This window comes from Opisthocomus hoazin, chromosome 1 (genome assembly GCF_030867145.1).
Source record: "Opisthocomus hoazin isolate bOpiHoa1 chromosome 1, bOpiHoa1.hap1, whole genome shotgun sequence".
Lineage (NCBI taxonomy): Eukaryota > Metazoa > Chordata > Aves > Opisthocomiformes > Opisthocomidae > Opisthocomus > Opisthocomus hoazin.
The window spans coordinates 108,049,342-108,064,289 of NC_134414.1; the positions used below are offsets into that span (position 1 = coordinate 108,049,342).

General features: G+C 38.4%; 1 protein-coding gene across 5 annotated transcripts in view; it reads right to left on the minus strand.

Annotated features, from left to right (window-relative positions):
• The window catches only part of ITSN1 (intersectin 1), a 141,444-nt gene that overhangs the window by 81,579 nt on the left and 44,917 nt on the right, over positions 1-14,948 (minus strand). For 4 of the 5 annotated variants that reach the window (XM_075432445.1, XM_075432466.1, XM_075432452.1 and 1 more), the window contains 7 exons: positions 13,738-13,898; positions 12,121-12,300; positions 11,396-11,489; positions 8,554-8,654; positions 7,930-7,993; positions 5,628-5,765; positions 3,472-3,587 (listed from right to left, as the gene is read on the minus strand). In XM_075432445.1, coding sequence (XP_075288560.1) covers positions 3,472-3,587; positions 5,628-5,765; positions 7,930-7,993; positions 8,554-8,654; positions 11,396-11,489; positions 12,121-12,300; positions 13,738-13,898 — 854 coding nt within the window. The remainder of the gene's footprint in view (positions 1-3,471; positions 3,588-5,627; positions 5,766-7,929; positions 7,994-8,553; positions 8,655-11,395; positions 11,490-12,120; positions 12,301-13,737; positions 13,899-14,948) is intronic. The other variant, XM_075432459.1, reaches the window with a different exon arrangement.

A 14,948-nucleotide genomic window follows, 5' to 3' on the forward strand; every position in this document is an offset into this window, starting at 1 on the left:
CAGTACTACATACAGCTCTCAACTACTGATAATACAGCTTTGCAGGTAATTTTAGATTTTATCATTAGCATTTATATATTTATATTGTGGTTCCCCTTATACCCATATCCTTTGGAAAACAAGGTGCGAATTTCAGTTCCTATTCCTCAGGCTTCTAGGTTTCTCCACAAAGCTCAACAAGTGAGTATAATTTAGACAAATCATTCACCAGCTAATCCTCTGTAAGGACAAAGGATCTGGAGTTTCTCTATACATTTGATAATAGTAGCAGTATAAGAAGCAACCCTTACTTACGTACTTACAACCAATTACTACAAGGCATAGAATTCAGCTGATGATATTACCAAAAAGCCATTACGCAAATCACCAGAATGTATTTAAACTTGATATTCTCATAAGATTACTCATTACTGTCAGGAAAATACATGGTTTGCTTAAAGTTCTTCAGCAGCTGAACTCACGAAGACTGGATTCCTGCAAATTCACATCCTCACCACCTACTGTCCTCAAAGCATGACCTCAGTTCCAGCACGAGGTCCCTGACATTCCTCTGCAATATCAGGGATTGTCCTTCCCCTGTTCCACATTCCTAGGCCCCTCCCCCTCACAGTACCTCCAAATTATTCTTTCCACAGCACCTTCTGTTTCTGTTCACACCCTGTATGTCCCATTCTCATACCTATATTCTATATTTCTCTCCCCGTATGCCCAGCATGGACATTTTTGGCATGAAAGTCAAGTCAAAAGCTAGCAGGTATTTACTTCAAAGTCTGCACGCACTAACTGGTTTGATACATTGGCTCAACATGTGTTGAACCAGTTGAATTCTTGTCTTTTTCTAAGTTTGGCCCCCTTTCCTATCGCCATCACCGATTTTCATAAAACTTGAAAAAACCTAACTACTTTGATGCCTGTCAAGTTTGTTTAAAATTAGCCAGTGGGTTCAAAGAATATTAGGAGACAGACTGATAGACAGACAATGTGATTATAAACCCTACTGATTCAGGGAACCAAGCAAAAAGGAAAAACAAACAAACAAAAAAAGGAACAAAAAAGATTTGTGTCAAGAAAATCAGTTAAAAGGAATAGGTAGAAGGGGAAAACATTTGCAAGTAGCATGGACAACAAGATACCACTCAGAAAACACTTACCACTAAGAAGAAACACCAAGTTCTAAGATGTCTGCCCAACAAGCTAGTAAGGTTACTCAGCAAAATCAAAGTAGCTACCAGGGATAACAAAACAAAGCATATCCAAGGTACAGAATTAGAAGAGAACCACTTCTAGCAAGTTAAGTAAGTAGCTATTGGCTTGTGTTACTATGCTTAAGGGGAAGCTTCTAAAAGATTATGAAAGCCAACAGTAAGAACTTTTTCAAATGTCTCAAAATAAAAAAAAAACAACACACAACACCTAGCCAGATTTAGCAAAGCCAATGAAGAAGCAAGATGATATTCACTATTACAAGTGATTTTTACAATGGAAAATCTATATATTAAAATACAGTAGAAGTCTTATACACTCTCATTCCTCTTTAACTGAAAACAGAAACGGCTTCAAAACAAACACGAAACCAAAAAATTAAGAGTAACAGGTTGCCAAACCCAGACAATGCTAATTCATAGTTCAAATACAAAATTCATGAACTACTAGCTGTGCCGTGCTATCCATCCTTTAATCAACATTAGTGCTGTAAGATTAGAAGATGACAAATACAACACCAGTCTTTAAGAAAAGACAGTATAATGATCCTGAAAGCTACAGACAAGTCAGTCGACTCCCACACTAGGCAAAGTAGCAGAGGCTACAATAGACAGAGTTAGTTAGTATACATGACTAAAAATGATACCATGGAAAAACCAATGCAGGAAAGAGCTGCCTCTCAAGTCTAATAGACCCAATTGTATCAACAAGCAAGCTGAAAAAGATCAGGTCAACAGCAGAATACTTGCATGATTTCAAAGTCTAGTAAAGAAACTAAGCCAAGGCAGCGGTTGACCTTCCTGACATTACACACTGCATACCAAAATCCTCTAATTCCACAGACACAAGACTTAGGCCTCAAAGAGCCAATACAGGAGAGTCATATCCCACCTGTGACAAAACATTTCATTGCGAGACCTCAGTGAGGTCTGCTTCAGCAGTCCCTGCTATCTCCCTTCATCTTGCTGCAGCCAGGAACTACCCAGCAGACTGCCAGCAGCAGTTAGTGATAAAATATAAACCAAACACGAGAGTTGTATCTCAACTGCTCACATGCAGATGCCCTGAACTAACCCGGCATGGAAAGGGACAGGAGGTCCCTGCAAACTAACAAACAGTTAAAAGATTAGAATTAAGGGGTGAAATAAACTACCAGCTTTCACAATGACAGAAAGATTCTCGGTAGTTTCCTTCAAAGATCTCTACAAGCAATTGTGCTGTTCAGTGTGCAACAACACTCTATAAGAAACTGAGAAGTAACAAGACAGCTTCTGGAGATGATGTCAGGTAAGTCATGGTATTAAAATAAAAACCTGACTGTGAAGAGCTTTAGAAGAATCTCACAAAATCAAGTGATCTGGCAATCAAGCAGCAATGGAAATTCAAATGTTAATGAATATAGAGTAGTGTATATGGGGAATGAAAATAATCCTAACTAAACACACAGAGTCATGAGCTCTAAAATGGTTAATAGATTTGTGGATGGATGTTGGCGTTACCATGGAAAGTCCTCTAAAACATCAGCTCAGATCTAAGTTGTGATCAAAGAGGCAATACGGTGTTAGGAATCAATTACAAAATTAGAAAAATAACTCAGAACAAACCAGAAAAGCATTATTATGGCACTATATAAATCTGTCATGTTGCTGTATCTTCAATTGTGTGACATTCTGGTCATCTTAGAATAAAATAGAGCAAAAGTAAACAAAATACAAAGAAGAGTGAGGGGATCATCAGAAGCGGTAAGACTTTTCCTAACATTTAGCATCTAGGAGGCTTTCTACATTTTTGGGTTTTTCTCCCCCCCCCCTTTTTTTTTCCTTTTTTTCCTTTTATTTTCCCAAAAGCAGAGCTGCCAAAGATTGTACAAAAAATATACTGTTATACAGACTGCAAAGAAACAGGCCTCTGTATGTACACTGTGATCTTTTAGAGTACATAAGCCAAACTACACTCCACTTAAGTCAGAAAACAGAGGCAGTACAAACTTTTCTTGGCAGTCCTGTAACAGGGCTGCAAAGTGCTGCCTCTATTGAGAGTGCCTAAGATAAGCAGCCTGAATGTCGTTTGTAACTCCACTGTCACTAACACAAAGGATCACACAACAGTCAGGAATTAGCTGAACCAAGCAACGTCTTGGGTCTTGATTATGCCTCTGACAGGTCACAAACTCATCCGGAAATAAAACATTTCTTAATAAGCTTTTATAACTCCACAGCATATAACCTGATAACAGCACACAATACATGTCTATTTTTGCTTGCTTACCCGGTAATTTCTTTTCCAGTTGCTGCTGTTCTTCTTCTAATGCTGGTTCTTCTGGTAACCTTTGGTCTACAGATCCTGAACTTACAGCAGATATGCCACTACCAGAGCGTACTCTTCTGTCAATAAAACGATAATTCCAAGTTGCTTAAAAGAATCTATGCCTGCCAAATTTATTTATGATTTAATGATGAAATCATAACATAAATGTGATTGATGTGACGTTTAATGATATTTAATGTTCCCTCAGTGCTGCCCAGAGGATTTTACTCAGCCACTGCCAGTAAGATAACAGTATCCTCCAGAGTCCCAACTGCGCACACCAGTGACCTGAGAAACCTAGTCCAAAGTGCACAGCACCATGTAACTTACAGTTGTGTTCAGCCCAGTCCCCAAGATCTCTTACTTGGGACCAGCCTGAAGTTGGGGAAACGCTGACTTACTATAACAAAAGTTGCAAAAACAGAGGAAGACTTCACTATATTCAAGCTAAAAACAAGACCCCACATGTAATAAACCAAAAAACTGTAATCTCTAGGAGGGTATTTAAAGAACAAGGAAATTATGATTGTATGCAAACACTTCTTTGTGTTGCTGTTACTGCCCTCCCACCCATTTCTCCACTAAAAAGTGAAACAGATAAACAGAAGTAATTACTCACCACTGTTACTCACTGATACACCGGTATCAGAAGACATCTGAATTGGCTACAGTGTAAATTCATAGCATGTTTTGAATTCAGATATATCCCATTTGCTCTACAGAATTGTAAGTTTGAACTATAACACTTCAACTTTATATGGTGAGACTGAGTAAGTTTTGCAAGATACGCTAGCATAAGACATTGACCAAAACTGTACTCTTAGAAGGCATTCTTGCTACTTCCAGCTTCCAGTACTTGCAACAAAACCAAAAAGCTAGACAAGCATTTCCTAGGGAGAAGGCATTCTGTGCCACAGATTGAGTACAAAAAAAGAGGGTTTACTTTGCATAGAATCTCTAAATGTTTTGGATTGAAAGGGACCTTTACAGGTTCATCTAGTCCAACGCCCCTGCACTGAGCAGAGACATCATCAACCAGACCAGGTCGCTCAGAGCCCTGTCCAACTTGTCCTGGAATGTTTCCAGTGACGGGGCCTCCGCTGCCTCTCTGAGCAACCTGTGCCAGTGTTTCACCACTTGCATGGTAAAAAAATTTATTCCTTCTATCGAGTCTGAATCTACCCTTTTTTAGTTTGAAGCCATTACCCCTTGTCGTGTTGCAGCAGACCCTGCTAAAAAGTCTGTCCCCATCTTTCTTATATGACCCCTTTTAAGTACTGAAAGGCCACAATAAGGTCTCCCTGCAGCTTCCTCTCCTCAGGCTGACCAGCCCCAACTCTCTCAGCCTTTCCTCACAGGAGGGATGCTCCAGCCCCCCGATCATTTTTGTGGCCCTCCTCTCGACCTGCTCCAACAGGTCCATGTCTCTCCTGTGCTGAAGGCTCCAGGGCTGGACGCAGGACTCCAGGTGGGGTCTCACCAGAGCAGAGCAGAAGGGCAGAATCACCTCCCTCAACCTGCTGGCCACGCTTCTTTTGACGCAGTCCAGGATACGGTTGGCCTTGTTGGCTGCCAGCACACATTGGTGGCTCATGTCCAGCTTTTCATGCACCAGTAGCCCCAAGTCCCTCTTGGCAGGGCTGCTCTCAATCCCTTCATCTCCATTCTGTATTGACACTGGGGGCTGCCCCGACCCAGGTGCAGGACCCTGCCCTTGGCCTTGTTGAACCTCATAAGGTTCACACAGGCCCACTTCTCCGGCTTGTCCAGGTCCCTCCGAACGGCATTCTGTTCCTCAGGTGTGTTGACCACACTCCTCATCTTGGTGTCATCTGCAAACTTGCTGAGGGTGCACTCAATACCACAATGTCATTGACAAAAATATTACACAGTACTGGTCCCAATATTGACCCCTGAGGGATACCACTTGTCACCGATCTGCATCTGGGCATTGAGCCATTGACCACTACCTGCTGGACGCAACCATCCAACCAATTCCTCATCCACCAAAGTGTCCACACATCAAATCCATGTATCTTGTACTTTACACTCACAGAACAGCTTTCCCAAATGAAACAAAAATCTAGGAATGAGATTCTAGAATTATAACCAGTTACCTAAATGAAGGTGGAATATACTCTGGAGGCAGTACAGGTGGCAGCGGCTGACCAGACATAGCTACATCAATTAAGTGCATAGCCAGAATAAACTCTTCAGCTGTAAGTTTTCCATCTTGATCAATATCAGAAAGATTCCTTTTTAATGGAAAGGTACAAAATAAGTAAATTCTTAAATATTAAAAATCACTGTTAAAAAGCATAGTTTTAACGTATTCTGTTCCAAATTAATTACATTTTCCACTACTTTTTTCCACACTGCTTTGTTTCTTCAAACCAAATAAAAATCAAAACTCAAATGGTTCACTATTTCCCAAATTTCTCATGCATGTCTGCCTATAAACTACCCTTACAGCCACAGCTTCTACTTCACTTGCTCTTTGAGTGCTGCCTGTACCGTATGCTATATAAGTAATGTTAATCAATGGAGTTTTCTTGAACACCTTGTGAACATCCACTATGCTGTACCATCTAAAAAAGAATCAGCTCAGATGTTTGGTAGAACTTCTTGGTTTCATCTCCTTCCTCCCTGGAGGCTCCTATCTCACATTCCAGAGTACACATTTGCATTAAAATCAAAGCTATTAACACTCTAGTCCTGACAAGCACAAAAACATTTTTGCATTATGCAGATATTAAAAATTATGGAGTAACATCTCTGGATGGCCTAAAACCAGTGCTCTAACAGATGCACAATGTTTTTACTCATATCAAGGTGGCATTGGACAAAATTTAACAGCCTAAACATCAGCTTTGTTTCTTTAGCATGCCGTACTCTAATCATAAAGGACAATCTTCCATGATACTGTGAAAATTGAAGGTAAGCAACTGATACATTCTTTTGATGTCTCAAGGTACAGGACTTTTGATTACGGGATCTAAATTTGGCAGTTAATTATAGCCCCATTTGATCTATGCTTGTGTTATTGAATTTCTCAGCTGGGGCACAAGAACAAGCCAGTAGAATGAAAATCTAGCACACAAGAATGTAATTGATCAGCTATCCTAACAGTCTGGGTCCACATCTTTGTTACAGAAATACCAAAACAGCTGCTACAGAATAGCTGACACCCTGCACATCAGTACTTCACTGTGTCTGTCTATGAGTCACTGAATCCACCCCCAATACAGACTGACAAATCTTGCCCCAGAGAACAGCAACAGCAGTTCCACTGCTGTAGAGTATCAGGAAAGAGAGCAATACTTCAGACAACAAAAGCTGTAAAATCCATTCCCTATCTCAATAGACTTGGCAGCTTTGAATGTCAAGAGTTATGTTTAGAACTCTTGGGGTATGCCGATGTCATTTCCCTGCCCACACAACCTACTTAGGTCCTGGTAACAAGCAGAGTATTTTTTGGCTAATCATCTGTTGGATGATTGGGTTGATGCTTTTTTTCCTTACAGAAGCTTTGTTAGAAAACAGAGAAGGAGATAATGCTTTTTAAGATATAACAAAAACATCAGTGCTTAGCAAAGAAAGCAAGTGCCATTGAACTGTGTTGTTAGAGTGACAACACAGCTGACATCCTCACGATGCAGCAGTCACGATAGGTCAGTGAGTTGACAATGGTTTTCAAGAAAACATAACTTATAGAAGTTAATTAGAAGTAACTTGCAGAGGGCAACTGGAAATTAAAAATATACAGAAGCAGCATGAAGGCCATTTGAGAAGTCACCAAAGATAACCATAACTCAACAGTAACCAACTACTACCCAAGTAATAAAGTAGAAACATTACACAGCACACAGGAAAGCATGATCTTTTAAAGTATGAGGGAGGAGAGAGGCTAATCTCTGTGACAATAAGAACACAAAAAACTTCAGCAAACAAGAAGCTGAAGGGAAAAAGAGAAGCCAAGACAAATCCTTTTAAAATTCATTATTTTAAACATATGTAACTCCAGCCCCTTAGAAATAAGCCCTTAGAAACTAATATGAAAGGCAGACAAGACTCAAAGAAAGTATGGTTCCGGATTAAGCTTCATTTTGTACTACCTGCGCAAATGTATAAAAGTTTCACTGGTATTACATATGGCTGAGGATGTGGAAGACATAGGCGGCTGAACATTTCATCTGCCATAAAAAACCCATAACTGAAAACAACTTACAAAATGCTGCTATGCATAGTGTAAAATATGCTCTTTTTTACTTTGTTTTATAAACTTCTACATTAAAAAGAGCAACGTATAATGATTTATCAGTGGAGCCAGACTGAAAAGGGAAAAAAGTCCCACACTACACAGTATAGAAGTTTAAATACAGATTTCAGTCTGGTAGAAACTGATAGATTTATTTTTACCATATTGTAGCCAGCTGAGCCTGGGGTAAACTTGACTGCATAAGAATAGTTCTTGCTTGGGGACCTAAAAAGTGAAACAAGGATTAACAAATAGGCAACTTTCTCCTTTTCTTGCATTACCAAGTAGCTACTGCACGAGCAGAGCTTAGTTCTGAAGAGATGGTATCAGCATGAACAGGCTATACATACTGCTAACCCCAGCTCCGCCCTCCCCGCCCCCAAAAGTAAAATATAAAAAAAATGAGATGCTCCCAGAACTAGTAAAACTAAGCCAGTGTACCATTCTAGTTTTTTTCTGAAACTGGATAGGCACCCTCATCAGTGGATGTAAATGTAAATGGCTGCATAAGTTCTCACATAACCCACTGTACCCTTTCCAAGAATCATTTCCCAGTGCCAACCTATTTTCAGAAAATAACGGAAATAAGGTGACAAAATGATCCCAGCTACAATAAATATTTGCTCCTAAACAAGATCATTAAGCAGTTGGGAGATTTGAACAGGTAAATATTCATGGTGACAGCAGAGAGATGAGTCTCTTACTATCTGAATAGCATTCTAAATGCTATTATAAACAGCCATCTACAGTTCGAAAAAAGGAGACAACAAAAACCACATCAATACCTGTTAAGTGTCCACTCATTGTTTTATCATGGCTATTGAACAGCTGTCTGTACTTCAGTCTTGATGACTGAGGTACAGCCCACTCTGCCACAGGAGGCACACTAGAAATAGAAAAAGGAAAAGGGGTTGAGGAGGGGAAATATAATATTAAATTTAATCACATGAAGCTAACAGGTACAACAGGATGAAGTGCTCCACAGAGATCAAGTTTTATGCCTGAATTGATTCTTTTCACAAATATTCCCTTCTACTCCTGAAACCACAACAGCTTCAACTTCTTGCTTGAAAACATTTATCATAATTCAGTGTCTTAGAAGATGGTTTTTGGCACATTTGAATGGCAAGCCCAGGAGTTTTGCATTTATCTTTACTAGCAGGGAATTAAGTAACCTAAACAGTTTAGAGGAGCTAAAACTTTTCACCTAAACACATAATAGGAAATGCCTCACCACAGTCAGCAGAAGTAATATCTCATTTTACCCTGTCTTTAACTGGTTGTCTTGGCCAGATAATTCATAAGATGATTAAGGAAAACAAATATAAAATATGCTGAAAACATAGAAAAAAGTGTGAAAAGGGTACACTTGAAAGCAATCAAAAGTTTCTCACAATGCAACTCAACTGACAAATGTAATATTCCCAGTTCTAATTAATCTATATAATAGGTTGAGTGCTGTTATTTGTAGCTATAATTTCCCATGCTTGAAGGCTGACAAATCTTCATACTGAAAAACAATGAGCACAGTTTTTGTGTCTTTAGGCACATTCAAACTTTGTCCTTTTTTAAGGTTGAGGGAAAAAAAAAGGCAAAAAAAAAAGCACCCAGATTAAATAAGCATTTGTAACAGCATACCAAATTACAGTGAAAAAAAAAATTTTACCAAAACCACCAAATCCCTTTTCCCTGGTCCACCGAGCAGACAGCATGGTAAGATCTTTCACAGTTGAGCTGAGGACGACTACATCAATACTCTACTAATTGACCTCCTGTCCTATTCTCACACGACAAGACCCAAACCAGCTAATATCTCTATTTCTGTTTTCTACTTCCAAACTACTGTGCTTTAATAATGCTCTTTCATGGGAGCAAAGCCAAAATATGCTGCATCTTTGATAACGAAAATAAGAATTGAAACTTTAACACAAACAAAACAAAACAAACCCACAATTAACTATTTAAGTTTTATCCATGTGAACTTCTTCCTTACCAGTTTTGCTAGATTTGGAGTTTCCACACCTTAGGTCTACTTTTTTCTTACATATCTTGATCTTACGTACCTTGATCTGTCAAATAAGGTTACTGTACACTAAGTAATGAAATTCTCCTTCATGGACAGTCAAATGGTAGTTTTGGAAGAAAAAATGCTGGAGGAGAAAACAGTTGACTCATGTATGCCAAACACCATGTATGCCAAGAGTTCACTACTGGTGACTCAGCAGAGTGCTGAAAGCACTGCAAGTGAAATTTTGAGTTTCACTCTTCTCAAAATTCAAAATAATTCTTAGCTAGGAAAAAAAAAACTTCAACTTTACATTTCAATTTAATGGACTTAGCGCTTCTTCCTCCCTTTCCATAAACTCTGCAAATCAATTACCTTGCTACCTGTTTTCTCCAGAATAAAATGTGAAGACACATGCCAGTTCATCACTCAGCATTAGCAGCAGTCTGTAAAGCAATATCCCCTTCAGTGCTGGCAGATGTTTTGGAGTTACAGAAGTAACTGCAACTGAGCTAAGGAAGCTCCAGCCGCAGCCCAAGCAGATTCAGAGAACCATGCAATTTCCCCTCAGAAAAGAAGTCATCTCACATGAGGTTCAGGCCTCTGTCGGCAATTAAAGTGACCAGCAAGATTCAGATATAGTTAACCCCAAAACTATGACAGCCCTCATAGCCTAGAAGCCATTTCACCTGAAGTTCCCTAAACTTCATTTATTATAAACACTAAAAGTGTTGTTACAGACAAAGCAGATAACTTCTTGTACCTCTGGAAATCATATCAGTGCATCACTACTACGTTACTGACAGTACTAGATTTCAAAGAGAAAAAGAACTGTTTGTTCTGAAAGATTTTTAATCCTATTTGCCAATAAACAGTAGTGTCACTTATCTAATACCAGGGCACAAGAAAAATCTGCAGAAGAAAAATGAAAATAAAAATGGATAATTAAATAATGTTCCAATCCATTTGTTTCTTGCAAAAAAAGTCTGTAGTATAGACCTGTAAGAAAGTTTTGATTGATAAAGACTTTGGGAAATTACTATCTCACCTCCTCTAATGAAGTTTTACTTTTGTTACAGTTCTTCAGACCACAGTAAAATACGTTTTACTTGACCATACATTTTCCTAGGCCTTGAAATAATCTAAGAGCCTTTCAGGTGATTTTTCACACAGAACTTAAATGATATATAAGAAACAGTTATGTGAAGTGCATTTCAAATACAAGAACTATTAAATATTTTGCTTTTAAAAATAATCCTACAGTAGTTAAATTTAAAGAATATTACCTGTTATGTTCTCACACTAACAGGAGTGCCTGTGCAGTATTACACAATGCATATTACATTTATAGCAGCAAACTTTTCTAAAAATTAAGTTTTCAAGAGTCTGAAAATAGTGTGAACATGTACTGTAATAGTTAATTATTGTATCTCAGTGATTCACTAGTCATGGAACATTCCTTGTAAAACCACAGCGTCCAATAAAATCCTGAAGTAGTATCTCAGCAGGAATTGATTTCTGCAAGTAAATATTATTTCAGAAAACAGCTCTGTAAAAGAGGAGTATTTTTTCTAACCCTGGGGAACCAGATGCACACATACACTCATTCCATATCAACTTACCTAGCCACATCAAACGACTGTGCCTTTTGCAGTTTTGCGTTTAGCTGTGATCCTGGACCAGATCTACTAAAGGAAGAACTCTTTGGCAATGTGGCTGTAAATACGAGAACATACGTATTTATTAGTATTAGCATTTTAAACTGTAGAATTTCAATGACGTTCATTTAGCTCCTAATATCAAATACAACCATTACGGTTCATTTGATGGTATCCCTTTTAAAAATACTAAGATAAGTTAACAGCGTCTAACAAAATAGGTGAAAACACACAGGCACTTCTCTCCTGTCTTTTTACTTTTGCAGTTTTATGCAAACACTGTATTTAATGTGATTAATGTTAGAAGTCATACGTATTCCAGTATTTTAAAGTAATCCCAACAAATAGCAGCTAAATATAGTTATAAATAGACAGCAGAGGACCATTTTCTAGGCAACAGTTTATTGGCAAGCTAGATTTAGCACACTGCTGTTATACCAGGGTTAACATTTTGCTCAGCTTGACTCACTGTTACAGCATGGTATGTCCACGTTTCTTCTTTTAACTTTTATACAAGTTTGCTTATCAATTACATTGGGCTAAACCAAAGTACAGTCCTTACCCAAAGTCATTCTTTAAAGTAAGTTAGAATGGCTAATTGTATGACTGCTGTTCTCTGGATCCAAAGAAATTGGCAAAATAGTTTGTTAATAGCGAGAGAGTATACAGAGTCTCAGTATGTAGCATACCAGGATGAGCAAAAGCAGGCAGAGGCTGTATAACAGCAGGAGCTCCATTAGCCAGGGGAGGTACTGCTGCTGCAGGAACAGAAGATACTAATGGTGGAGACATTCCTACTACTGGAATAGATGCCATTGGCACTGGGGCAACAGTTGTAAGAGATGGTATGCTGGCAATGCCCCCAATACCTATGGGCAAAAAAAGGAGAAATTTTTTCTGATTTAGAGACTTCTAATATGATATAACAATTTAACTGCAGCCTGCAACCCAGCAGTAAGTGCAGAATTAAAGAGCAAATTGAAATGGAAACTTCCACACGCCCCTTGAAAGAACTCTTACAGTCCGCTGCACCATTAGCATGGCAGGGGAACATAAAACAATGCAGAGGCAACAACTATAATGTATGCATATAAGATCACACTGGATGCAACACGGACCAAAAAAGTCTATTAGCATATGCTGAAGAAAAGAATTGTTTGCCTTGAACTAAATGAAGAGCAGCACTGTCGACTTCCAGTGAGTAATGAACCCGAAGCCTACATTTAGCCACAACTGAAAAGACCAAGCTTCAGGATAACTGCTTGCAGCCTATTGTCAAGATCAAACAGTGCAAAGCTAATAGGGTAAAGCACAGGAATGAGGTATTTTAGGTGTAAGCACAGTTGCATGGATAACAGGGAGGTTAAGGAAGTCCAGTCATGCCAATGGGAAGAATGAGGCTGTGTGCAAACAGCTGAGATCAAGTTTACACCCAGTGTGGAAAAAGAAAATCACAGATTTTGCTGGTTTTCTTGGGTGTTTGACTTTACTATGCTTTTTCTCACTTAAATCAGTATTAGTTCTGTTCAGTTTCCCTGGTTTCTTACAGTCAAAAATAAAACTGTTTGTAAAACTTCTGGAAGTGACAACTGATCAAACATCACAGTTGCACGCAGTATATCAAATGTACTACTTCCTTTTCTTCAGGACAGCAATAATTCACAGGCACCCATCAACCTTGAGTCAGAGCAACAACTAAAACAGCAAGGTAGAGAACCTCTCACTGCAGAACAGAGCTGAACATCCAGCTGTCAAACATGAGGTTCAGCTTCATTTTGTTATTTTCTTCTCACTATCCCACTTTCCCTACTCTTTCCCTTGAAGTGACTTTGGAGTACTAACCACGAGAACTGAATCAACAGCTGTTCTTGCTAATGCTAGTGCAGCACTGTTCATAAAATAAAAGCAGAGGGGTGTATTACTACCATGATTTGTAGAAAATCAAGAAAAACATCTCCTGCCAAAGCTGGAGATCCCTTAATGAAAAATAGGGATAAGTAACAATAGTTTAAATAAAGACTCTATCACTTTGGAATGCACTAGCCCTGCTACCTGATCCATGTTTTTTCCCCCATAAACACTTTTGTTTGGAACATACAGGGAGCAGTGTAAGACCTGAAGCAAAAAGACTTCAACTTAAGGTTGGGTGCTAAAAGCTCATTAAGATTTTTTTGGGGAGTGTGTGTTGAGTCCATGTACTTTTATAAGTAATTTTTCCCAAAAGTTTCTTTAGAAACCACAAAACAGCCGAATTCAAATTCGCTCACTATAATACAAGCTAACAAGCAAGAAAATAAAGAGCTTACCAAATCCTGGTGCACTAGGCAGAGCAATAGGTGGCTGCTTCATGACAGGAGGCAGTGCAGATGGGAGTTGATAACCTTGTAGTTTTAATTTGATAAGTTTCATAGCTATTGAAAACTCCAACTGATCCATCCTCCCATCATTGTTCATGTCAGCTAGAGCCCTACAAAATACACGATTTTCACAGTTAGATTGTTAAATTCTGAACTTGAGGAACTGACCTAGGAGCATGCACAGAAGCATGTATACTATACACTAATTAATTTCCACTCAAAATAATTATGCCAGGCTAAAAATTATCATGAAACAAGACACTGTTTAAACAGAGAGCTTATTGATTTCTTTCTTGGAGCAATTAATAAATGTTTTTAAAGTCACTTTTCAACTCTTAGAGGAATTACAATGAAGCATCTAGAGAAGAAGAATTAAGGTAGTTTCACAAAAACTTTGCAAAATCACACAAATTAATCTACACCATACTACAAACAGCACCACAGGGAATCAAATTACTTAGCCTGCAAATCTGTACTTTAGGTACACTTAAAATAAAATGTTCTTTAAATCTGTGCCCTTTACCAAACGCCATTACATCTGCAAGTGTACAAATGTGTTTTCAGTTAAACAATAGTACCCAAGATGAAACATTGAGCCGAGACCTTGAACAAGCTTTCATGTAAAGTAGTCTGACTTAAACAGTTGTCTTTTTGTTTCTTCATTTGATGGTTAAGAAAACCATGCTCAGCAGGGAATAGAGTTGGGGGGAGGGGGGGAGAAGCAGGAAGAAGAATGTTAGTTCCTGCAATTGCAAACTAAAAAAACAGAGTAAATGCATATTAATAATGTAATCAGTTGTAAATTTATTAATGTTTATTTCTTTGCATTCGTTTGAAGAATTGAGTACAAATTTCAGTATTGGTATAATATATATTTTTAAGTTCATACGTACATTTGCATGTCACAGACATGACAACACAAAGGACCCAGACAGTCTAGTTAAACTAGAACTTTATTTCTGATCAAAACCCTGTCAAGAAAAGCTTTCATGCAAGTATGTGAAAAGTTATCAGAAAAGTAACTCCTCTTTCTTGTAGAACACCATTGCTCTAGAGTCTCAGCTTCTAATCACTTCCACAAAGAGCAAGAACACACTGGTACCTCCTGGTGTACTGGCAGACTAAGTTAAAGTGGAAGACATAATGTTTTTGTCTTGATA